The sequence below is a fragment of the Drosophila subobscura genome, chromosome U (genome assembly GCF_008121235.1).
Source record: "Drosophila subobscura isolate 14011-0131.10 chromosome U, UCBerk_Dsub_1.0, whole genome shotgun sequence".
Taxonomy (NCBI): Eukaryota; Metazoa; Arthropoda; class Insecta; order Diptera; family Drosophilidae; genus Drosophila; species Drosophila subobscura.
In genome coordinates, this window is record NC_048534.1 from 1,984,890 (window position 1) to 2,011,660 (window position 26,771).

At 38.9% G+C, this 26,771-nt stretch overlaps 2 protein-coding genes across 3 annotated transcripts; both read left to right on the top strand.

Moving 5' to 3' along the window:
- Positions 1–298: 298 nt before the first annotated feature.
- LOC117901132 (gamma-aminobutyric acid type B receptor subunit 1) lies at positions 299–26,743 on the top strand. Of its 2 annotated transcripts, XM_034811773.1 has the most exons (17): positions 299–948; positions 11,907–12,164; positions 20,570–20,704; positions 20,786–20,956; positions 21,030–21,246; positions 21,315–21,480; positions 21,559–21,802; positions 21,868–22,017; positions 24,333–24,475; positions 24,540–24,663; positions 24,723–24,839; positions 24,894–25,101; positions 25,170–25,426; positions 25,479–25,616; positions 25,678–25,873; positions 26,007–26,076; positions 26,372–26,743. In XM_034811773.1, exons 2-16 carry the CDS (start codon positions 11,910–11,912, stop codon positions 26,045–26,047), a joined length of 2,562 nt encoding a protein of 853 aa, XP_034667664.1. In that variant the 5' UTR covers positions 299–948; positions 11,907–11,909; the 3' UTR covers positions 26,048–26,076; positions 26,372–26,743. The 2 variants fall into 2 exon arrangements, with proteins under 2 accessions (XP_034667664.1, XP_034667665.1); XM_034811774.1 differs by lacking the exons at positions 299–948; positions 26,007–26,076 and having other exon boundaries at positions 11,910–12,164.
- Positions 22,056–24,287, top strand: LOC117901133. The gene has a single exon (XM_034811775.1). It carries the CDS (start codon positions 22,087–22,089, stop codon positions 24,268–24,270), a length of 2,184 nt encoding a protein of 727 aa, XP_034667666.1. The 5' UTR covers positions 22,056–22,086; the 3' UTR covers positions 24,271–24,287.
- Positions 26,744–26,771: the final 28 nt, after the last annotated feature.

A 26,771-nucleotide genomic window follows, 5' to 3' on the forward strand; every position in this document is an offset into this window, starting at 1 on the left:
TAATGAAAAAAAAGAATATATAAAAAAAATATATTTAATTGAGTTTTCAGGCATTACCGTGAGTGAGTGCGCGAATTAAGAAGAGTGTGAAATTGTGTGTGTGCAGGGAAAAAAATTATCTCCGTGTAAATCCTATAAATTAATAATTCAGTTCGGTGTAAATGCAAGACAAACACATGGAAAATATATAAGAAAAATTGGAATGCCAAAGAAATATATTACAGTAAAAAATATATAGCAAAAGAGGCATCCCAGGATATATAGAGCAGTAATCAGGATTCAAACCAAAAGTTGATAAAGGAAAAAAAATCCAGAAAAAGCTCACGCCCCTCCCGAGTTTGTCCCTGTACTTTTCTTTACCTTTTACTTTTTGTCTAACTTTTTATTTTTTTTATGGTGAAAGTGCAACAACCAGAGATAAGAAGACACAGATAGTGAGTGGAAGAGAGAGCGAGTGTGGAGGAATACTCATCATTTGGGGATTACGGAATTGGTTTCATTAAAATGGATTTAAGCCAATGCCGATGCGCTGGGTTGCATTTGTGCATGGGATTATCGATTGTAGTGCGCAGTCATCAAATTATGTTTGAACAACAAAACCGCCGCCAAACCTGGAGCGACAACAATTGCTACTGCAACTGCAACAACAACAGCAACGTTCAACAAATTCAACAACAACAATAGCTTTAACACAAACACACAGACCCTCACACTGAGCATACATCGCATTGCGCCTCCAATCCAGTGAAGAGATAGATTGCGTCTTATGAAACAATTGAGGCACCGGCCCAGGCAGCTAAAGCAGCAGCAGACAACGACAAGGACAAAAACGAAGAGAAAGACTAAAAAGAAGAAGTTACAGCAACAGCAACAACAAAAGAAGCAGGCAGCAAATAGAAATAGCAGCAACCCAGAATCGCATCGCATTTTTAAACGGCAATACGCAAAGTAAGTGAAGTTTAAAAGAAGAGCAGGAGAAAAAAGGCAGGGAAAGGGGGATGGGAAAAAAGGGATGTGGAAACGTTGACAAAGTTAACCATACAGGCAGAGTACACCGCAAAAAGATATATAAATTAGACATAAATTCACGGATTCTAAATTAATTTACATATGTATGTATGTATGTAATATAATATAATATAATACGTATAAGGTACATATATAATATCTTAAAATATTTTTTTAAGGTTTCAATAATATTCCCACAACATCAATGAGCCGAAAAATGTAAAACAGATAAGCGTTATTAATTGGTATTTGTATTGCCAAAGTATGGTTTTAAAATCTATAATTACACAGACGCTTTTTATGCCTACGATTTTTGCGATTTTGGGACATCAATTAATTCTTGAACGTTGGCAACATTTTTGGTTACACATTTAGATTTATCTGTGACTATATTTTTTATATTTTTGGATTCCTTTTAAATGTGATTTAGCTGATTTTTCGCAGTAGCACATGGTCAACGTATGACCTTCGATATATCCATAGCTGGAAACTTCAGGAAAACGTTACCTCAGCTACACGTGTGCCATATTGAATATTTAACAAGGAGGAACGTTGTGAGACGTTCTTACGAGTGGCCACCTTTTATACCCAGTTCTATGTCAGTACGTACACATTTACATGCATACATACATATGTATGTACATATGTACATATGTGTTTAATCTGAGTGTTATAATAAGTAAGTGTGATATAATATATTTTTAACAGCGATGTATCCGAAAAGCATTAATCTTCAAAATGATGTAGTCCAAAATGTATCAGAACTTACCACTGCAGTGCACTGTTCAGTTATCCGCTTTTTAACAGAGCTGTTATATGCTCTGCATAGCAATGTGCACGTTTGTGCACTTTCTCAGCAATTCAAGTTTTTAGGATGAAACATAAGGTCTGAAAAACTCCGACTTCTTTTCAATGTTGACCTCAGTGAAGAAGAAAAGTGCAAAAGAAGATGTCAACTTCCATTGCATTTAAGCGGTAAAACATATCTCTAATTTTGAGGATGATAAAGAATCTTCTAAATAAAATTTAGAATTCGATTTTTCGATTAATTTGAAAAATTGCACGCAAACTTAAGACAGTTCGAAAGAAAATGTGCAGATTGGTGCAGAAATTCGTGTACAATCGTACAAATATAATAAAGTTGAGACACTGGAAGTGTCTCTGCACTCACGTGCAGTTTTCAATTTTTTTAAATCCAGGAACGCTTTGTATATATGTATGTATGTATAATATAGCATTGCTGAACATTTTCTCATAATTTTTTCTTTGATACAATATAAAAACGAGAAGGGACGTGTGAGACGCTTCTTACGCGTCACAACTTTTATACCCGGCACTCAGTACTACATCTGCACTTTAGCGGTTATTTGTCAAATTTTACATTTTTTCTTCATCTGTCATCTACATCAACAACACTACTCACGCCAACACGCTCCTTTAGCTCGCCACCCTCCCCTAGAAACACACACTGCAGAGTCGCGGCAGAGGCAGCGGCAGAGGCAGAGGCACTGACGTGTCAGGGGCCAGGCCATAAACTGCGCGAAGCAGAGTGTGCGGCTATAAGCTGCGGGACGGGGTGGGTTTGGACACTGAAAATTATTTTCTTCATTGTGGCTATAATAATGATCCAATCGGATCCCAATTTGGTGATCTAATAGATATGGTCATTCCCTATGAAAAGGCGTTTTTAGTTTTCTGTTATCTTTAAAATTGTAGATTTGGAAGGTTTTCGCCTTTTTGCGGGGGCGGAAGGGGGCGCGGCTCATTTTTGAAATACACTGGTTTCAGTGTGAGCATACAGCAGTCTGGTGCCAAAATTTGGTGGCTCTAGCTCTTATAGTCTCTGAGAACTAGCCGACAAACAAGACGGACAGACGGACGGACGGACAGACAGACATGGCTCAATCGACTCGGATATTGATGCTGATCAAGAATATATATACTTTATGGGGTCGGAAACGTTTCCTTCTGTGCGTTACATACAACCGTTATCCGCACAAATACAATATACCCTATTTACTCTTCGAGTACCGGGTATAACGAGAATTGACGTGTGAGACGTCTCTTACGCGTGACAACTTTTATACCCGGTACTCAGGCAGTTTTTTTTTTCGAATTTTACATTTGACATTTTAAATTTTTTCAAATTTTTGAAGTATGTACACTTGTATTAGTGTGAGCATACAGCAGTCTTAAGGCAAAATTTGGTGGCTCTAGCTCTTATAGTCTTTGAGAACTAGCCGACAAACAAGACGGACGAACAGACATGGCTCTAACGACTCGGCTATTGATGCTGATCGGGAATATATATACCTTTTGGGGTCGGAAACGTTTCTCTCTGTGCTTTACATATGTACATGCACTTTGTGCACAAATACAATTTAGTTTTTCAGTGTGTGTGTGCGGGTAACTAGGTCACTAGGAAGTTAGTCCCCCTGTTAGGCCCCCCCAACCATCACAATCCCCATCCCTCTTTTCCACTCACCTTCAAAAGGTGTCAACTCGCAAAATCTCCAACCACACCCCAAAACCTAGCGGCAACTCCCTCCCAACCCCTCACAACATGATTAACGGTTCAGTGCGATTAACTATCAAACAATTTTCGAGTGTTGGAAGGGGGACGGCTGGATGACTGGTGAGATGCTCATGCGTGTCTGTTCATGTGTGCGCCTCTGAGTCTGAGTGTATAGCGAAATTATGTTGCCTACTTTCGAGGGCACTCATTCAATAAACGCCGACAGTAATATGCAAACGTACCCCTGTGTAGATGTGTTAATGAGTGCGTTCATAAAAGTGTGCATATACCCAGTCGGACCTAGTTGCTTCCAAACAGTACTTCTTTATCGCTACCTTTTCCACTAAGCATTAGTACACAATGCGTGACTTTTTTTTTCAAATTTGAAGGGGTGAAACACTTGGGAATCAGTACCTTTTTTTTCTACATAGGTAAGAACGGTTCTTTTGAAACGTATGTAGAACTGGTGGTTGTTTTAAATTCGACTTCGTGAAACACTCGGGTTTCCCATCCAGTGTAGAAAGAAGCATTACAGTACACATCTTTGGAATGCATCTAAATGCGTCCCTTGGGAATGTATGGAGCATGCATATAATATCGTGCCACAGGAACCTATTAAAAACTTTTTCGCAACTGTTCAATGGAATCATTCCAAAGCACATCTGTGGCATGCATAAAAGAGCGTTCTCAAACAACTCAAAAAGAAGAGATGTTGGCTATGTTACAGATAAATGAAGGCAAACTGTAAACATGTACAATAAATTGTACAATAAATGTGCATATCCATATTTTGAAAAATATAAAAACGGCATAGAAATATTAATGTAACTACATATGAATATAAAAAGGAGATCAGATCAGTTTGAATATTATTTAATAATCATTTTTAATATAACTCACCGCATTTCTGTTAAGGTACGGTGCAACCCTTGCTTCTTTTGCTACCTGATCGATGATACTTACATACCTATGACGACAAACAGATACAGTTATATGTGGTTCTACATAGTCTACCAGGGAGGGGTGCAAGATCGATTCTTTTTCGCAACCACTTCAAGTCGGTCCGACTGGGTACTCCACCTTTCGCACAGACACACGCACGAAAGAGGCATATGTACATACATACAAGGCTACAGAGACGCTTCCGGCGACACAAATCAACTGGTAGACACGTTTGTGAGACGCTTCGTACCCGTCACTCAGTGAGTATATACATGTGTTGTATGTATGTATGTACATTTATATGGAAGTAGCCTTAGTGTAATACACATGATATGTATGTAATATAATAGACCCACCCCAAGAGAGCAGAGAGAAGAGAGCATATGTAGGTCAAAGAGGAGATCGCGAGAGCGAGAGAGCGTGGAAGCGTCAGAGCACAGCGAAAGAGCGGTCGGCAATCCGTTGTCAGTCGTTTAGTTGTGCAGTCGTTGCTGTCGTAGTTGAAGAAGCCGTTGAAATATGTTCTAGATACTCCGGTATCAGTTATAAGCAAGCGTACGCAAAGGTGCTGGAAGGGATGGGAGGAAGCCACTGCAAATATTCATTCTGGCTATAATAAGGATCTGAGGCGATCTTAATTCAGGGATCTGATAGATATGGCCATTCTCTACGGAACTGCGTTTTTAGTTTTCTCTTATCTTCAAAATTGTGAATTGTGGGCCGTGCGAAATTTTGAATTACACTTGTAACAGTGTGAGCATAATTAAGTCTGGATGCAAAAATTGGTTGTACTATCTCTTATGGTCTCTGAGTACTAGGCGCTCATAAGGACTGCCGGCGGATGGACAGACAAACATAGCTATATCAACTCGGCTATTAATACTGATCAAGAACATTCGAACACAAACCTTATTTACTCTTCGAGTACCGGGTATAATAAGAAACAAACTAAATCTATTAGCACGAACAAAAAAGAGATATTGGAAACGGTAGAAAAGCAAAATCTAAAGGGGAAGATAAGAGAAATAAAGCCAATAGGAGCAGAACTGGGAGTTCTGTTAAAAACAAAACCAAAGTAAAACCGATAAGACTCAGGCGCTGAAGCGCAAAATACCTTTTCGCAGAATATGTTCAGACGAAAACGATCACGTGTGAGATGCGAATGTAACTTAGTGTGATACATTTTTATATACATATGTACATATGTACATACATTATGTTTATTTGAAATTTTAAATTTTTTCTCTCTTCTCTTCTTACACCAACACGCCCTTTTGGCTTGCCACACTTCCCCAGACTCTCACACTGCATGAGGCAGGGGAAGCCCCTGCAAATGAATTTCGTCATTCTGGCTATAATAATATTAATCCAATCTGACCCTTATTTGTCGATCTGATAGATATGGCTATTCTTTACTGACACATGAGTCTTCACACATTTGGTGACTCTACCTCTTATGATCTCTGACATACAGATGCTCATCAAGACGGACGGACAGACAGACATGGCTATATCGATTCGGCTATTGATGCTGATCAAGAATATATATTCATTATGGGGTACATACAGTTGTGTTCAATGAAATAGTAGTGCCGCACCCCATCACTTTCACAACTATTTTTGAGACCCTTCCACTCTTTCAAATTAAACAATTTATACCTTTTTGAAAAGATTGGAACGTAAGCATTATAAACCCGATGAAATCTTATTCCATTTGTATTCCATCTTCTTGTTTTACATGAATTTAGAAAAATACCCATGAAAACTGCTGTTCAATAAAATAGTAGTGCTGGGTGCAAGTATTAAAAAAAAATTAAAAAACAAATTAAATCAATTCAAAAGAGTTACCATCAGTAAGCTTAGTTTATATATTGAATATTTTGATGAAAGAAATGTTTGAATATAGCGGTACTTTTGTTTTTGGAGCGTAGAAGTAATCATTGAACGGTCCAATATGGGAGACTTTAGAATTAGACTAAAAACTAAAATCAGGAGGTATAATGGAATTCAAAACTAATTTGAATGTGCTTTTACTGTTATATTTAATAGTTTAAACTAAAAAATGCACCCTGAAAAATGATTTTTTATGCGAAAAAATTGTGTTTTAGTAGATGGTCGAAGGCAAGGTCAAGGTCTTCAATATCCTCAAAAATTATGAAAACAATTTTGTATCACACTGTAAGTGTTATGGCAGCTCGTTGACGAATGACTTCATATTATTTAATTGCAAGAAGTCCCAAAAAAAAAAGCTACGCGTTTGTCTCTGAGAGTATAGGGGTATACAGCTAAAGTTTGCAAGAACGCATGTGGCTGAGCTGTGTCGCAGTGACAAAAAAATACTTTTGACTGATGAGTGTAAAGTTGTATAATATGGTAAGAAATAACAAAAAGAATAGGTTTGGCGTTCACAGACATCAGATTAGTGTTCAAATTCTTGAAAAAAACGGTATTGGGCATGTTGGGCTGATCCTTATGAGCTCCAGTCCTCATGAAGTGGTACTTCCTAGCCTCCTAGTTGGAGCATTTTACAAAATTGTGTGGGCCAGCATGCTTTTTCATACATAACATTCATATTCCAGTTGAAAAAACCTTTGAAAAGGAGCTTTCAACAAGATAATGATCCTAAATACTCAAGAAAGCTCGCCAACTGGGTGGGTAAATTGTTTTTCATCTAAAAAGGTCGGCGTTTTTCGATGTTCAAATCAGTCCCTGGATCTGAATGTTATCAAAATCTTATGGGGAAATGCCAAATGCATTATAATAAATGCAATTTCGGCATCCAGAGTAAGGTTAGAGCCAGTGGTTGAAAAAGGATTGGCTAAAATCCTATTGGAGCTTGGGCAGGACCTTATTAATTCCTTCCAGGCGGGAGTAAGGAAGTAACTAAATCAAAATTATTAAAAAACTAAATATTAAACCTCAAGAAACATATAGAATATGAAAGATAGGTATTAACTTAAGTTTCGGTTTTTTTTTAGATTTTCAAAAAATTCACTACTATTTCATTGAACAGCAGTTTTCATGGGTATTTTTGTAAAGTCATGTAAATCAAGAAGATGGAATGCAATTAATCCAAAATTCCTTCTGGTTCGTAATGTGTACATTCCAGGCTTTCTAAAAAGGTATCACTTGTTTAATTTGGATGATTGAAAATGTCTTAAAAATAGTTTTGAAAGTGGTGAGGTGCGGCACTACTATTTCATTGAACACAGCTGTACATATGTACATATATCCCATTTCGAGCACAAATACAATATACCCCATTTACTCTTCGCGTATCGGGTATGAAAACGAGACCAGAAAATATAAACAAAAGAAACACAAACTAGAAGGAACGTGTGAGACGCTTCTTACGCGTCACAACTTTTATACCCGGCACTCAGTGCCACATCTGCGCTTAGGGGTTATTTGTCAAATTTTACATTTGTTCTTCATCTGTCATATACATCAACAACACTGCTCACGCCAACACGTGCCTTTAGCTCGCCACCATCCCCTAGAGCAGGGCTCGGCACCTATACAATTAACGAGCCGTTTTTGCGTTTGTGTGTGAAGACGCACGCAAAACGGAACATTGGTATTGGTACGAATCACTGTAATACGCTTGTACGTGAGGGCAGCGCAGCCGCAGCGCAGCAGCAGCGCCTTGTCCCGCACCCATGGGATAGGGCCGTGCCGAGCCCTGCCCTAGAGCCACACACTGCAGAGTCAGGGCAGAGACGCGGCAGAGACAGAGGCCGCAAACACTACGCGAAGCAGAGTGTGAATGAGAGAATGTGAAAAAAACAAATATAAGCTGCGGGACGGGGTGGGTTTAGCCACTGCAAATTAATTTCTTCATTGTGGATATAATAATGATCCATTTGGATCCCAATTTGGTGATCTGATAGATATGGTCATTCCCTACAGAATGGCGTTTTTAGTTTTCTAAATTGTAGATTTGGGAGGTTTTCGCCCTTTTGCGGGGGCGGAAGGGGGCGGGGCTCATTTTTGAAATACACTTGTAACAGTGTGAGCATACACAAGTATGGATCCAAAATTTGGTGGCTCTAGCTTTTATAGTCTCTGAGATCCAGGCGCTCAACAAGACGGACGGACGGACGGACGGACGGACAGACGGACAGACAGACATGGCTCTATCGACTCGGCTATTCATGCTGATCAAGAATATATATACTTTATGGGGTCGGAAACGTTTCCTTCTGTGCGTTACATACAACCGTTATTCGCACAAATACAATATACCCTATTTACTCTTCGAGTACCGGGTATACAAATAAATAGAAACTGCTCATTTATTTATTTGTTTCGACAAATCGCAATTGAAACAAAGCTGAAAAGCTTTCAAATCAAAACTCAAATGGATACCGCACACAAGTACATACCGCATACACATCAAAATAGACGCAGATACACACACAGAGACAGCGAGCGTGAAACAGAGAGACAAATAAAAACCTCAGAAAAAGAAACAAACGTAGGGAAAGATACAAAAAAGACAAATCGAATGTTACAGCAAAAAGAAAAGCGAAATTGCGAGAAAGCGAGAAAAGCGATTTCTATTAAATCCAAGTTCAATTTGGTCAGCACTCAAGTGAATTTTTATAGAATTGATTTGGCTTCCAATTGCGGACTATCACCCCAAATAAACTATTCCTATTTACATACATATGTATGTATGTACATACATAAGATAGGAGGATAAGCCTGGGGGAATGTTCTGTGTGGATTCAGATTCTGATTTGGTGTGGCAGCAGCCACTGTAGTTCCTAATGAGATTTGACTAATTAATACAAAAATGTATTTTAATGTGGAAGGATTCCGGAGGTGGTTTTAATTGAAATGTAAATAGTCGATTTATGGTATTATTGGACTACGTGCTAATTGTGATACGCTTTGTCGTTCATTCGATTTTTTCAGAAACAACAAAAACAACCTAAGATAACACTACCCGACACGATTTTCCCTAAAGGAACCAAACCAACTTTTTCTGAAAGAAAAGGGGCTTAGAAATGGTCTGATAATACATATATTTTTTTCTATGACAGAACTTTTTTTTAAGAATTAAAAAAACCGGTATTGTTTCTTAACGTTTCGTTTAGAGGTAGCGCCTTTTTTCACATAACTTAAGTATTTTACATCTGGTTGTAATGGCTTATCCATTCTATAAAGCTGATAAATGCATCCATAATGTATCCCCAAACACTTACTGGTTTTAGTGTATCGTTTGAAAAATATTAAGCTTTTAAATGCAAAAAATGTACGAAATGTTGATTTTAAAAACTCAGGAAAAGTAGAAGAAAATTGTTTCCTGTCTTATATTTTGTTGGCGTAGTTTAAGGTATTGCTCATTGAAAAACCATGGAGAATCGGCTGAGTTAAAATTTTTTGACCAAACCCTCAATTTTCCGTTAACATCCGTTAGGATATTTTTGAACTTTGGTATTTTTTTTTAAATTTTTTTTTGAGTACTCAAGCCAGAAATACTCTTTCCAATGTACTTTTCAGAATGGCAATATAATTTACAATATAATCAAAGATACTTAAGTTATCTACAAAATCGAACCGGTTTTTCTAAAAAAAGCAATGACAAAGAATACCAGTTTGTTTAAATTCTTAGGAAAATTTAGTTTAGTTCCTTGAGAAAAAAAAGTTCAATATAGTCGAGTAGTGTAATCAAACTAATGCAGAAACAACAAGGGAAAATCAGCCAAATTTAAACAGAAATCTTTGATAAAGAACTCCTAGAATATCATTTACATTTGTTCGAGTCGTATTATATCAAGCTTGTAATACCTACAATACTTTTTAAATTAATAAATTTAAAAAAACATTTTCATATATATTTTTCTCTTTTTACTTCCACAATTAAAGACAACAATTATGTGGCAGCAAAATAAGAAGATTTCTATTTTCCCAGACATATTTAATAAAAGAATGCTCCAAATTTTTTCTCCGGATTTCCCAAAGAAATATAAACCCTTTTCATAAAATAAAATATCTTTTTGACATAAAATAGGAAACAAAACCTGAAGCTAACGAAATTTAAGCTGCAATCCTTTCAAAACGAGAAGGGACGTGTGAGACGCTTCTTACGCGTCACAACTTTTACACCCGGCACTCAGTACTACATCTGCAACTTAGCGGTTATTTGTCAAATTTTACATTTTTCTTCATCTGTCATCTACATCAACAACACTACTCACGCCAACACGCTCCTTTAGCTCGCCACCCTCCCCTAGAAACACACACTGCAGAGTCAGGGCAGAGGCAGCGGCAGAGGCAGAAGCAGTGACGTGTCAGGGGCCAGGCCATAAACAGCGCGAAGCAGAGTGTGAATGAGAGAATGTGAAAAAAACAAATATAAGCTGCGGGACGGGGTGGGTTTGGCCACTGCTAATTAATTTCTTCATTGTGGCTATAATAATGATCCAATCGTATCCCAATTTGGTGATATGATAGATATGGTCAATCCCTATGGAATGGCGTTTTTAGTTTTATTTTATCTTCGCTCTTTTGCGGAGGCGGAAAGGGGCGTGGCTCATTTTTGAAATACACTTGTAACAGTGTGAGCATACAGAAGTTTGGTGGCTCTAGCTCTTATAGTCTCTGAGTACTAGGCGCTCATCAGGACGGACAGACGGACAGACAGACAGACATAGACTCGGCTATTGATGCTGATCAAGAATATATATACTTTATGGGTTCGGAAACGTTTCCTTCTGTGCGTTACATACAACAGAAATAAAGCTTCTAAATAAGACAGGAACCATGATATGGATATGCAGAGTGGATATCTGTCTGTATGGAAACGTTAAAAGGTTATCCCACTAAATGATGCATTAAAGTGGTCTAAATTTCACATATCAATTGATTTTTAAGCACTGATTCCATTTTTCCAATAAATATTTTATACTTTTCTCTGAAGCTTTTAAGCTAATACTAAGCCCATAACAATCAATCGAAATTAACCATCTAAATCCATATAAAAATTGTGATTGCTCAAAAAGGGGATTGAAAGTGCTGTCGATCGTTGAACGGGCATTGGTGCACTTATCTTTAACTTCATCCAAGATCACAACGCTTCTCTTAAATATATATCCACACATTATATCCACACACACGTTTGCCCATCTAATCATAAAAATTGTTTGGCACATAAAACGAAGCTAAACGCTTCGTCTGTTTCTGGTTTTATTTTCTCTCTCGTTTTGATTTTCATCGCTTTTTGGGCTTGGTTCGCCCTTAGCCGTGGGCTCTGCGTTCGGGTTGGGGTGTTGTCCTTCTTATTTTTATATTTTTCTGTTTGTATTTGTATTCCCCGATTTGTATTTTTCTGTATTCTCGCTTTGGCAATTCGGTAATCACATTTCCAGCGTTTTATTAGTTTTGCTCATCCTCGGGCTTTTTCTCAGTTTCACTCTCTCTGTTTCCATTTCAGGATATGACAAGTGATGGTGCTGTAACGTTTTGGATATTTTTGCTTTGTTTGATCGCCAACTCGCCGCACCTGAAGGAAGGCGAGGCGGGTAGGCCCGATGAGCTGCACATAGGTGGCATCTTCCCAATAGAAGGCAAGGGAGGATGGCAGGGCGGGCAGGCATGCATGCCGGCCGCAAAAATGGCACTGGAGGATGTCAACATGCAGCCAAATCTCCTACCCGGCTTCAGGCTCATCCTCCACAGCAATGACAGTGAGGTGAGTACTCAAAATATAGGATAAGCTGTCTAGCAATACCGAAATATGTAAATATTTTTGTACATTCAGTCATATTCTCCTTGGCATATGATACTTGTATGTACATACATATGTATATGGGGTCTGGTATGCTCAGACTTTTCCCATTGGGTGCCACTTATGTTTTTTTTTTCTTTTTCTGTTTCACTATTCCACTGATGCCTGGAGTGTGCCTCACCAAATGGTAGGGGCTGGCCGTACTGGCATTCATTAGCATATTTCTCTAGAGACTTTGATCCGGTCTGTCCGGGCTTCGGCCTCCCGGTTTTATTATGATTTCTGTCAGCCAACTAAAGGGTATTTATACTCAACAGTGTTCCACCAATTAAATTCTGCGAAAATTCTGAGCAATTCAGCCAGCCAGTCCTTCATGTAGAAAATTACCATCTCTAGCAATGCACGCATGTATTCATTCACGTATGAATATGTGCATGTATGAGAGAGAGAAATAAGTTTTGAATTCTGTACTTCTCATCTCATCTCTTTTTCGTTTTTTCTTTTGTCTTTTGCCTGCATGTGAGCAGAACATGTTCAGTAACATTTTATCTTTTACTTTTCAATACTAATATAACTTCCCGTGCGTTGGTTAACTAAATTCTGCCCCACACTTCAGCAGCAGCAGTAACAGAAATCTATTTGCCACAATTTTCCCTTCTTGGGATTAACGACCGTACATAAATTGTAATTGAGTTTGAGGTATACGAGGTGACGGCCGGTCAAGATTTGAAGCTGAGCGTTAACCATTACGCAGGAATTTACATTCATCAAACTAGAGTTAGGATAAATCGCTGTTTTATGTGTGTGTGTGTCATTTGTACTCAAAGAAAAGATATTAAGGCTAGAGCATATGGTGAAATTAACGTGAATTACAATGAACAATTGGAGCTAAGGATACTTAAGAAAGAAAATGTGTTCCCTATTTCCAAAAACTTAAAAGATTTCATTGGATTTCATCTATATATTTAATGATTAAAGGTGTAAGATAGTATATTTTTTAACCTTTTCTACAATTTATTGATGTTTTTGACTATCAATGATGATTTAACTAGTTCTGCTAATTAGTTAATAAATAGGACCATAACACTACTCGACAAAATCAAACTTTTTGTTTCCTCGAAAAACCAAACCGACTTTTTCTGATAGATATCGGGTACTCAATTTTTGTGAAAAATACCGCACAAAAATCAACATTTTTGCATTTCAAAGCTAATATTTCCCAGACGGTACGCTGAAATCACAAAGTGTTCGAGTCTACTTTTTAGCTGTATCAAGACGCTGTTCAAATAATCCAAGTTCTTTTTACCCAGATTTAAGATACTAAAGTTTAGATTAGATTTTAAGTTTTTTCTTCATTTGTTATCTACATCTACATCACTTCTTACGCCAACACGCTCTTGTAGCTCGCTCCCTTTCCCTAGACCCACACACTGCAGACTCGCGGCAGAGGCAGTGGCCGCACACAGCAGAAGCAGAGTGTGAATGAGAAAATGTGAAAAAAACAAATATAAGCTGCGGGACGGGGTGGGTTTAACCACAGCTGAGGCAGTGGCGGAGGATCGGCAGGGGCAGCGCCACACACTGCGCGAAGCAGAGTGTGAATGAGAGAATGTGCAAAAAACAAATATAAGCTGCGGGACGGGGTGGGTTTGGCCACTGCTAATTAATTTCTTCATTGAGGCTATAATAATGCTCCAATCGGATCCGAATTTGGTGATCTGATAGATATGGTCATTCCCTACGGAATGGCGTTTTTAGTTTTCTTTTTTAGTTTTAGTTTTTAGTTTTCGCCCTTTTGCAGGGGCGGAAGGGGGCGGGGCCTTCCTTCCATAAAAGCTCTAGCTTTTATGGCCTCTGAGATCCAGGCGCTCAACAAGACGGACGGACGGACGGATAGACGGACGGACAGACAGACATGGCTCAATCGACTCGGCTATTGATGCTGATCAAGAATATATATACTTTATGGGGTCGGAGACGTTTCCTTCTGTGCGTTACATACATTCACTTTGTGCACAAATACAATATACCCTATTAACTCTTCGAGTACCGGGTATAAAAAATGCGGGACGGGGTGGGTTTAGCCACTGCAAATGAATTTCTTCATTCTGGCTATAATAATGATCCAATCGGATCTTAATTCGGTGATCTGATAGATATAGTCCTTTCCTACGGAATGGTTTTTGTTTTCTTTTATCTTCAAAATTGTGGCTGTGGGAGACTTTCGCCCTTTGTGGTGGCTCTTTTTTTAAATACCCTTGTAACAGTTGTAACATACAGAAGTCTGAATGCAAAACTTGGTTGCCCTATCTCTTATGGTCTCTGAGTACTTAGCGCTCATAAGGATGGACAGACGGACAGACGGACGGACAGACAGACATGGCTCAATCGACTCGGCAAAAAACACTAAGGTACTGATACCGGGTATAAATAATAATATACATACATAAATAAATAAATAAATAAAATTGTTGTGACGCGTTCAAAGCGTCTCAGACGTCCCTCCTCGTTTCTTATAAATTCCTTAAAAAATCAATTCTTTGCAGTGGGCAACGCGAGCACATCCAATTCAAAATGAATTCCCAGCCAATATATTTCAATGCTTTAATTAATCTCTTGCAACTCGAATCCCTCGAAGCATATTTAATGGCAGAAAATGTAAAACCTTAAACTGTCAGACAAATGCCGTCGCCACCTACCCACCTACCTCCATCCCCAAGTAGCCATATAAAATGTCGTATATCATATTTAATGGCCAGTAGGAGAGTTTCCAAGGGACCCTTTCTCGAAAGGAACTTTGGTCCCTGAATAAAATACCCCTATCAATGTGTACAGCCCCCAACCCCAACCAACTATCCACATTTACACAACTATTTTTATTTATTTAATATTTTTGCTTTTTTATACCCGGTACTCGAAGAGTAAATAGGGTATATTGTATTTGTGCGAATAACGGTTGTATGTAACGCACAGAAGGAAACGTTTCCGACCCCATACAGTATATATATTCTTGATCAGCATCAATAGCCGAGTCGATAGAGCCATGTCTGTCTGTCCGTCCTGATGAGCGCCTAGTACTCAGAGACTATAAGAGCTAGAGCCACCAAATTTTGCATCCAGACTTCTGTATGCTCACACTGTTACAAGTGTGTTTCAAAAATGAGCCCCGCCCCCTTCCGCCCCCGCAAAAGGGCGAAAACTAAAAACTAAAACTAAAAAAGAAAACTAAAAACGCCATTCCGTAGGGAATGACCATATCTATCAGATCACCAAATTCGGATCCGATTGGAGCATTATTATAGCCTCAATGAAGAAATTAATTAGCAGTGGCCAAACCCACCCCGTCCCGCAGCTTATATTTGTTTTTTGCACATTCTCTCATTCACACTCTGCTTCGCGCAGTTTGTGGCCTCTGTCTCTGGCACGTCTCTGCTACTGCCGCCACTCTGCCGCGTCTCTGCCGCGTTTCTGCCCTGACTCTGCAGAGTGTTGCTCTAGGGGAGGGTGGCGAGCAAAAGGAGCGTGTTGGCGTGAGTAGTGTTGTTGGTGTATATGACAGATGAAGAAAAAATGTAAAATAACCGCTAAGGTGCAGATGTAGTACTGAGTGCCGGGTATAAAAGTTGTGACGCCTAAGAAGCGTCTCAAACGTCCCTTCTCGTTTTCTCTTAATTTTAAGGGTCCGCTTGCGGTACAGTTGTTGCGGTTTTCACTACTACTTTGGTTTTGGCCCTGGTCTAGTCTGGTGGTCCTCCTGTGGCATGCGGTATGTTGAATGGCAGGAGTGGGGTGTAGGGCTTGAGGCATGGGTGCTGTCTATTTATAAGCGCGGACCTCATTAGTTTTAAGTGAGCGAAAAGCTTAACTACTTGTTTTGAGTTTTGAATGAGGTCACTTTACCGCGCTCGCGAGAGCTCGAGCTCTGTCTCACTCTACCTATCACTCACTCTACCTATCGCTCTCTTAGCTTTCAGCTCATCATTTGAGTTATTTTAATTCAAGGCTGACAAGAGGGACACAGACAGACAGACAGACAGTCGGACAGTACATATTATACTTTCACATACTCGTGGCCAGTAGTACGGACAGATGGCTTCTGTATAAGGGAGTAGTAGGGGAGTAGTAAATTTTATTCAGTTTCAGGACTGGTATGGTCTACTCCCCGTTCTCGCCTCGCAGGCTTTGAGCATCCAATGCGTTCCGCTGCGTTGCGTTATGTTTGTGGTTTTGGCAAACAGCTTCCGTTAAATGCTGCATAATTAGTTGCTATCTCCCTGCCACATCACATGGCACGGCGACAAGCGGCAAACGACGCACGGAATGTTTGCCATTGCCTTCTCATTCCAATCTGACAGCTTCAGGCTCAGAGTCAGCTTCAGAAACAGCCCGAGCTTCAACTTTTAACTTTGCCTTTAGCTTGACCTACTTTGATGTGTGAAATGTCCCAACGAAGCATGCACAGGGAGGGCCACGGAGTGGTAAGAATAACAGATTGAAGGGTAGCAACGAAGCTGGAAATACTCTTATAAGTTCAGGGAAAACAATGAATAAATTCCTTGTCTACGATCTTTGGCAGCATTCATAAATACTATATTTTGACTTTCAACTGCGAGATTTATTTTGAATTTTCTTAAACTAAAATTAATATTTCTTACTAATTACACATCGCGACTAAATCAAACTTTTGATTCCTTACGGAACCAAAAGAATTTTTGTCTGAAATTAGATTTGGGGCATTAACATTTTTTAATGAAATATGTTTTTTTTCTATTGCAGAACTTTTCTTTTAAGAATTTTTAAAAACTTATTTTTTTACCCGTTACTTGAAGATTATATTGGTTATATTGTATTTGTGCCCGAAAGTTGATGAAATTTGTTATTTAAAGCACAGAGGGAAACGTTTCCGGCCCCATAAAGTATGTAAATTCTTCTCTGCATCAATAGCCGAGCCTATGTCTGTCTGTCCGTCCTTCCGCCCGTCTTGATGAGCGCCTGGATATCAGAGACTATAAGAGGTAGAGATTCCAAATTTTGTGTGAAGACTCATGTGATATCACACTGTTACAAGTGTATATCAAAATATCGCCCCGCCCCCACAGAGGGCGAAAATCTGCCACATGCTTAATTTTGAAGATAATTCCGTAGCAGTTCCGTAAGGAATCTATCAGATCACCAAATTGGGACTAGATTGGATCATTATTATAGCCAGAATGAATAGCCCGTCACAGATTTTTTGCATTTGCGTGTTTCTTGTTGCTCATTCTCTCTTGCTCGCACACTCTGCCTCATGCAGTGTGAATTACTAGGAGGGTGGCGAGCTAAAAGGGCGTGTTGGTCTGAGAAGTGATGTTAATGAAAAATGTGGAAAAAATGTAAAATTTAACATTCGAAAAAACCACTAAGGTACAGACAAGTTTACTAAGAGATTACCGGGTATAAAAGTTGTGACGCTTAGGAAGCGTCTCACAAACGTTCATTTGTTAAAAGGTAGCCGTTTGTTCACATAACTCAAGTGTCTTAGATTTGGTGTAAAAAACATTTCCATTCTGAAAATACCGTCTGGGAAATTGGTTGGTTGGTTCCTTGAGGAAGAATCGTGTCGGGTAGAGTTATGGGATGAGAAATTACCTTAATATGCCCCAACTATGCTGCTTTCGCTGCCTTGCTAACTTCTCCACATAGATCTCATAATACCCTCTGTTAATAGTATTACCTACAGAGGGGTAACTATTTAACAAGAGCGCTCGGACTCGCCCTGGCAGTGACTCTGGGTCATAATGCGGCATGCCTCGGGTCTTGGCACACATACATAAAAATAGCCAGGCATACACATAGATGATGTTGGAGGGAGCAGCACTTCCAGTACCAGTAAATCGTTGTACAGGATAATGCTTATGCATAAGCAGTCCACGAATACGGAGCCAAAGCAGCAACTAAAAAAAAAAACAATTATAGCAGTTGTTTACACGCAAGGCCCTTAATAAATATGAAAATTGTCGTCAGCGTAGCGCAGGAAGAGTGGGTGGCATCTGTTTGGTGGAGCCGAAAAGGAAGTTGAAGAGGAAACTGAAAAAAAGAGTTTGGCATGTAAATGAATGAATGGAGAGAATTAATAACTGAATGAATGAATAATTCATATGGTCAACGTGGATATACGAGGCCGGGCTGAAAAACATTCGGCCTTCCTAAGAATAAAACATTTTTTATACCCGGTACTCGAAGAGTAAATAGGGTATATTGTATTTGTGCCGAAAAAATGAAACACATAGAAGGAAGCGTTTCCGACCCCACAAAGTGTATATATTTTTAATCAGCATCAATAGCCGAGACGATATAGCCATGTCTGTCTGTCCGTCCGTCTTGTTGAGCGCCTGGTTCTCAAAGACTATAAAAGCTGGAGCCACCAAATTTTTCATCCAGATGGCTGTATGCTCTCACTGTTAAAAGTGAAAAAATATATATAAAAAGTAAAATAAGAAATTTTGAAAAAACCGTTAAGGTTTACTACTATATAAAAGTTGTTTTCATTTGTCAACATAATCTCTATAGCTCTTTAGCTCTATATACCTTTCTTAGCATTTCTCAGGCTCATTTCGTATCATAATGGATAGATGTTTTTTAATGAAACTGAAAAACTTAGTTTCTTGTGGTCGTTTCTTTTTAAGCATTCGCATTAAATATATGTAGTTGTTTTTAGAATTGCTTGATGGCAATGTGAACATTTATTAAGTAATGCTGAACTTATATTTATTAAAGTAGATCCAAGTTTACATTTGTTACATTAGGGTATTCTTAATTATGCGCGTTAACAAAATGATGCGTGACTGCTTAAGTACGAATGGCCACTTCGACTGATCTCTCCTTCTCGCTATCGGCTCTCTCAGAATCAATGGCCGCTCTCTGCAGGCTCTGCAAAATCATAAAGCAACTATATAAGGAGGTCTCGTCGGCAAAATTAAGAAATTCGTGCGAGTGAAAAGTGCGAGTGAAAAGGCTCTCGCTGTATGTGTGAGGGCAACGACAATGGAGTGTGCTGATTAATCATTTAAAGGCAATGTGAAAAAACATAATAATTGTTTAATAATTTAATTTTGAAGAGTTTGCTACATGATAGTGGTCTTTGCTTTGAAAAAATAAATATTTTGAAAAAATGTGAAACAATAGGTTGGTTTCCATTGTTGATCGCCATTGATTTAGTACGATTCTGAAGGTAGATAATGTGGATATTCCGTGTGTATTCCATAAAAATGGCTGTATGGCTTTATTAGCTGGGAAACCCACTTTGGCCGACTTTGGCTCAGAATTATCCTCAGAAACACTGTGCTTTGACTGCTTTTATCTCTGGTGGACTTGGTGCAGAACTTGGTGGACTTGGTGTCCTTATTTTCGTTGAACCACACAATAAGGACACCTTCAATAACAGTACTCGACACGATTTTTATTTCAAATGGTGCTAAAACGTTTAAATATTAATTTAACCCCCATGTGGGAAGGGAAAAATTAATACAATTTCGAAAAACACATTTTACATTGTACATACACACATGTATTCACATAAATACATAGGTACATATATACATATGTATTCTAAAATTCCAAAATAAACTTTGTGAAAATAAATTTACCACATTTTAAGTGCTTTTTTGCAACAAATATTTATTTTGAGTTTATTGAACAGCTGGTAATTGGCAGCAGCTTAGCATTATTTTTTTGTCTATTGAAATAAGTTGCAAACTATTTAAACCTAATAATACAATCCTTATTGCTACACAAAATTAAAATTCTGGGGTTTATGGTGTGTATGAAACTATGGAATATTTAATTTACCATTTATTTACATTTTACAGTTGAAAATCGATTACATTTAATAAGAGTTTAACCACTTCCTCCGCAACAAATCTTGTACATTAATCGACACGAATTAACGTTTTACTAAATCATCCGGAGCACTCGTAAATCTCACAGCAATTGAATCAAATTAATTATTATTTCCCCTTCGCTGACATACAGAAATAAATCACACAAGAGCCGAATTTTCACATAATAAAAATCGTTTTGTTTGAATTTTTATAGCTGCATAAGAACCACTACAATATAAATAATATTCAATAGTACCCCATACATATGAGAGTAAATATCTGAGCCAATAATTCAGAACTTACTTCCCCTCCGCTGACAGACAGAAATAAAAAAGAAATTCACATTTACATACATATTTAAAATCAGAATAGCATTTAGCCGTAGAAAATAAATATGTACATATGTATGTAGATAATCGTACATATAATTGTTCTGTTGGAAAGCCATCGAATGAGGTTGGAAAGCTAATTCACTTTCCGTATTTATATTATTGCCATTGCCATTGACAGTGCGAGCCGGGACTGGGCGCCAGTGTGATGTACAATCTGCTGTATAACAAACCACAAAAACTCATGCTACTAGCGGGATGCAGCACTGTGTGCACCACTGTGGCGGAGGCTGCCAAAATGTGGAATCTCATCGTGGTGAGTGTGCTGCCTGCAAAATTGCATAATGGAATGCAAAATGCAAATTCTATAACGATGCTCTTTCCACACTCTCCACAGCTATGCTATGGAGCGTCGAGTCCTGCCCTGTCCGATCGTAAGCGTTTCCCAACGCTTTTCCGCACCCATCCATCGGCCACAGTGCACAATCCAACTCGCATAAAATTGATGAAGAAATTCGGTTGGTCACGCGTGGCCATCCTACAACAGGCCGAAGAAGTATTTATATCGGTATGTCTCTGCTCTGCTGGTATAGCTGGAATAACAAAACATTGCATTACATTTACATTTACATTTTTTTCAGACCGTAGAAGATCTTGAGAATCGATGCATGGAAGCTGGCGTTGAAATTGTAACTAGACAATCATTTCTATCCGATCCAACAGACGCCGTACGTAATTTAAGACGCCAGGACGCACGCATCATTGTGGGACTCTTTTATGTGGTCGCTGCCCGTCGAGTGCTCTGTGAAATGTACAAGCAGCAGCTCTATGGGCGGGCACATGTATGGTTCTTCATAGGTAAGTCTCCGTTCGTGTCATGTGTCCTTTCACTTATGGGAAATTTATGCGAATTTCTTTCTGTTCAGGCTGGTATGAAGATAATTGGTATGAGGTTAATTTAGTATCTGAGGGCATCACCTGTACCGTTGAGCAAATGCGTATAGCTGCCGAAGGACATCTAACGACCGAGGCTCTCATGTGGAATCAGAACAATCAGACAACAATATCCGGTATGACTGCAGAGGAATTTCGGTAAGGCCTTTCATTTATACATAGTAATAAAATACGGGTCGGTCATTTTAGTAAAAATATATCTTTATCCAATCTTAGACATCGACTGAATCAGGCTTTAATTGAGGATAACTACGACATAAGTCATGGTCGCTATCCGGAGGGCTATCAGGAGGCACCCCTAGCCTATGATGCTGTCTGGAGTGTGGCACTAGCTTTTAACAAAACAATGGAGCGTCTAACGATGGGCCAGAAATCACTGAAAGACTTCACCTATACGGACAAGGAAATTGCCGATGAGATCTATGCGGCCATGAATTCAACACAGTTTCTGGGTGTGTCGGTAAATATTCTAAAACATATCTTTACATCTATAAAATGTTCTACAAAGGATTAACTTTTTTGTAGGGCGTTGTGGCATTCAGCTCGCAGGGCGATCGTATTGCCCTCACACAGATTGAACAGATGGTAAAGGGCAAGTACGAGAAGTTGGGCTACTACGACACCCAACTGGATAACCTTACCTGGTTGAATACCGAGCAATGGATTGGTGGCAAGGTGAGCATTGTACTATCATTCAAACCAAACAAGTTTAGGCTTAAAGCATTCTGAAAATCAATAAGCAAAATGTCTGACAAAGATAACAAGCAAAAGAAACCAAATAATGGCTCAAAGGATACTAAAAACGCAAGTTCCAGCAAAACGCCAGCTCCTCCGGTTAGTCCAAAACCAAAATCAAAGCTCAAAAAAGGTTCAGATACAGTAAAACCTCTCGAATCGAAACAAACAACTGCAGATTATCAAAAAAAGGAATCAAAAATATATGAGGTAAAAGCAGCTACAGAAAACAAAGAAGGAAATGCATTGCCAAGGATCTCCGAACCTTTGAGAGATTCAGAAAATAGGTCCAATCATCAAGAAAGGGAAGCTCTTGAAGAAAGCCAACAAAATGTGAACATCAAAACTAAAGCAAACTTTTCAAATGATCGGGAGTCAGTGGATCAAAATATTACCACAGAGAGAAGCACAGATGCAGAAACTACACAGAAAAAATTAAAATATCTTGATCTAATTGAGACGAATGAAGAGCGGCAAATGAAGGATTATGAAAGTCTCGAGAGTCCTCATACGAACGCAAGTATGCAGACCTCTCAACCACAGAGCGATTCAGATAACAGTTTTCCTCATACCGAAAGGGACTTACCACACTGCGGTGAAACGGTAACGGACCGCAACAGTAATACGCTTCAAGATATCCCAAGTGTTAGGAGATCATCGTTGGACAGTGTCAGACATGAACTATCCATTGGTTTTTTATATCGAAGTGGCAAAGGACGACCTACACCTGATATGACTAGAACTCAGTTTCTAACATCAGAAGATATACAAAAATGGTATGCCCAGCGAGACCTGGAGGAATCTCAGTTGAGAAATCGCAGCAAAGTCAGAACTTTAGAAGAATTACGGGGTCCCAAGGCAACAGGCACGCGCCAGTTATCTGAAGAAGGTCGGGACAGTGTATTGTCTATGGAGGATGAGAGTGTTGATCCGCTTATAAAACATAAATCCATTAATACTAAAATCTCTCGAGTGCCTCAAAGATGGGAACTAGATGATTTTGATGAAATTATCGTATACGCAGCTGAGGAAGAAATGGCAAAGAATACGGAAATAATAGAAGAGAAAATAGAAGAGATCTCTGAGGAAATAAAAAGAGAGCCATCCATATCGCAGATACACTACCACTGTTACGGTCTCCTACGCGACATTGGGGTTAACACAGTAAATCCTTGCGAACCGATTCATGATGATACACTGTTCGATCCGATAAAGCCCTATAAAATCGAAATGAATCACATTAACGAACTTTTTGCAAGGACACAGGCGGAGTATGGGACATATGAGGTGGAAACTGGCAGTAGATCCTACTATGAGGGCTGCAAAAACCATTTTCTGGGTAGAAATCATTGGAATAGACTCTTCCGTGATGACTTCCAGGGTACATACCTAGCTCGACTTCCCATGCACTGGATTTATACGGTTCTATGTGCCGTCGGATATATATTATTTGCGTGTCTCTTCAGCATGGCCTGGATCGATCATGTAACAGAGGTAACTACCGAAAATAGACCAGTTGCAAAGATGGTGCAACCCTATCTAAGTCTTGCTACGATTTTTTCGCGAAGGCTTACATTTGATCCGCGAAACGATACAGATGTCAATGATATGTACACCAGGACATTGGCATTTTTCCATCGATTTGGCGACTCGGGGGAAAATGAACGCTTTGGTCCATGCACAGCAGATCAAAAGTTTGGCTATCAAAGCAGTGCGCCATGTGTTTTCCTCAAAATTAATCGTCAAATTGGTTTCAAAACTGTTCCATATACACATTTCGATCAGGTGGATAGAGAAAACAACAAAAGACCCCATGACATCATATTAAAGAGTCTCTTAAGGAAAATTACAACCCAAAAGACATGTGGGAATCGCATTTGGTTTACATGCACCACCAAACCGAAGAATAAACTTAAAATTGAGTTTTATCCAGAGGCAGCCGTCAGAACGGAATACACGGATATTGAGGAGAAATTTGTACAAAACTCTTTTGATAGAGATGATCTCCACCGTATTGTGGCTATCAAGCTTCGAAACCTGAAGGCAAACGAAAGAGTGGACATCAATTGCAAGATCTGGGCACAAAATATTCATCACAATAGCAAAGATTTTGGTCAGGTCTCATTTTATGTGATCATGGGACATGAACAAAATCGTCAGAGGGTGCAGAAGGCACTCATATATCACGATTAATTGCGATTCCTTATGAGTAAATCTCATGAACATTCATTTCTTATTTTTATATCTGCATTTAGGTTCCTCAAGATCGCACAATTGTTACCCATGTCCTACGCACAGTCTCCTTGCCATTATTTGTGTGCATGTGCACCATCTCCAGTTGCGGCATCTTTGTTGCATTTGCCTTGATCATCTTTAATATATGGAATAAGCATAGAAGGTAACTGATCATGAATGAATTATAGATTTCCATCTATCATTCTTAATACCTTTCAAATTTCCAGAGTTATACAATCCTCACATCCCGTTTGCAATACCATCATGTTATTTGGTGTCATCATCTGTCTCACATCAGTCATCTTATTGGGCATGGACGGACGCTTTGTTAGCCCCGAGGAATACCCAAAGGTAGGTACTGCAAAATTATTCAAACTGTAACTCATATTTGTACCATCTACTATTTTTAGATTTGTCAAGCTCGAGCTTGGTTATTATCCACCGGTTTTACATTAGCCTATGGTGCCATGTTCAGCAAAGTCTGGCGTGTGCATCGTTTTACAACAAAAGCGAAAACTGACCCGAAGGTATAACTAAAATTAACACTAAATCTCCAAATTTAATGTTTTGCGTTTTTGCAGAAAAAAGTGGAACCTTGGAAGCTATACACCATGGTTTCGGGCCTCTTATCAATAGATTTAGTGATATTACTCTCATGGCAGATATTTGATCCGCTGCAGCGTTATCTCGAAACATTCCCACTCGAAGATCCAGTATCTACAACTGATGATATTAAAATACGTCCAGAGCTTGAGCATTGTGAGAGTCAGCGAAATTCCATGTGGCTGGGTAAGTACATATATTTCTAGATTATAATTTTCCGTCAGGAACTTACGAAGAAATACATGTACTTACAGGACTTGTCTATGGCTTCAAAGGACTCATTCTGGTTTTTGGTCTCTTTTTGGCCTATGAGACGCGCTCCATTAAAGTGAAACAGATCAACGATTCACGGTATGTGGGCATGAGCATCTACAATGTGGTCGTTCTTTGCCTGATAACAGCGCCGGTGGGCATGGTCATTGCATCGCAACAGGACGCATCATTTGCCTTTGTTGCTCTAGCTGTGATATTCTGTTGTTTCCTAAGCATGCTGCTGATTTTTGTGCCAAAGGTGAGTCCACAACGAATAACCTTTAACATTTGATGCAAATGTGTGCTTGCAGGTCATTGAGGTAATACGACATCCGAAGGATAAAGCCGAGTCGAAATACAATCCCGATTCGGCCATATCAAAGGAGGATGAAGAACGCTATCAGAAACTGGTCACGGAAAACGAGGAATTACAACGATTAATCACACAGGTAAGCAAATAAATGACAAATTTGGGTTACTCTTACATTTTTTGTATTCATCAATCCGTAGAAGGAGGAAAAGATACGAGTCCTACGACAGCGGCTCGTGGAGCGCGGCGACGCCAAGGGCACAGAACTGAATGGTGCAACGGGCGTCGCTTCTGCAGTGGCAGCAGCGGTAGCCTCAACGTCGCAGCCCGCTTCTCTCATCAATGCATCCACATCCGCACATCCCACACCCGCAGCCACACTCGCAATCACACAAGGTAAGTGATCCACACACACACAGACTTATGCAATGGAATGGATGTGCCCTCCTCACCATAGATATTTGCATGTTGAACTAGAATGTTGTATTCGCTTGATATGATTAATTGTAATGTTTTCAATCTCAATTAGAAATTTTGGCCATTTTCGTGGGTATTGACACACTTGATTAGGTACAACGCCGTAGAAATGGAGTTAAAAGGTTATTTGCTTTCTTTATGCTATGCAAAACTCACACGCCTGCACCTTAAGCACTTAGTTTAATACATATGTATATGTATTTTAAAACACTAAAACAAACACGAAATTAAAATTCTTATCAATCTTTTTACCGGTAAATTAGTTGGTGTTGCTAGTGGTGCGACGGTATTTGCAAGTATCGATTTAGCATTATTCGATATGTAGCGTCTCTCTATCGATGTTTCAACATTTTCTATTGATAATAACCGAATTTGAATTTAAATTGAAACTAATTTAATTGGGATCTTCTTTTTCAGATACTCATGAGCAGCGTACATGAAAAAACTTGTCAATTTCGTTTGCGTGATAGGTAAATTATACAAGTGAAAGTATGAAGTGCATATAAAAAGGATGAAAAACGAAGAAAAGAACAAATTTAATACAAAAAATATATATACCTAATAAACTTTGTATCAACTTTAAGCTGAGCTAAATAAGTGAGAATTGGTAGCAGCAATTTTGTAGATTAGCTGAAATATGTATTGTACCTTAAACGTGTTTAGCATTAATATGGAAAACGAAATACTTTTAACTTACAAATAACTAAGATAAAACGAAAACCCAAAAACTCTACACTAGAATCTCTAAGCAAATTGTTAGGCTTTAAAGTTGAAATATAAAAAAAAAACCCAAAAAAAAAACAAACGTTTAGAAAAC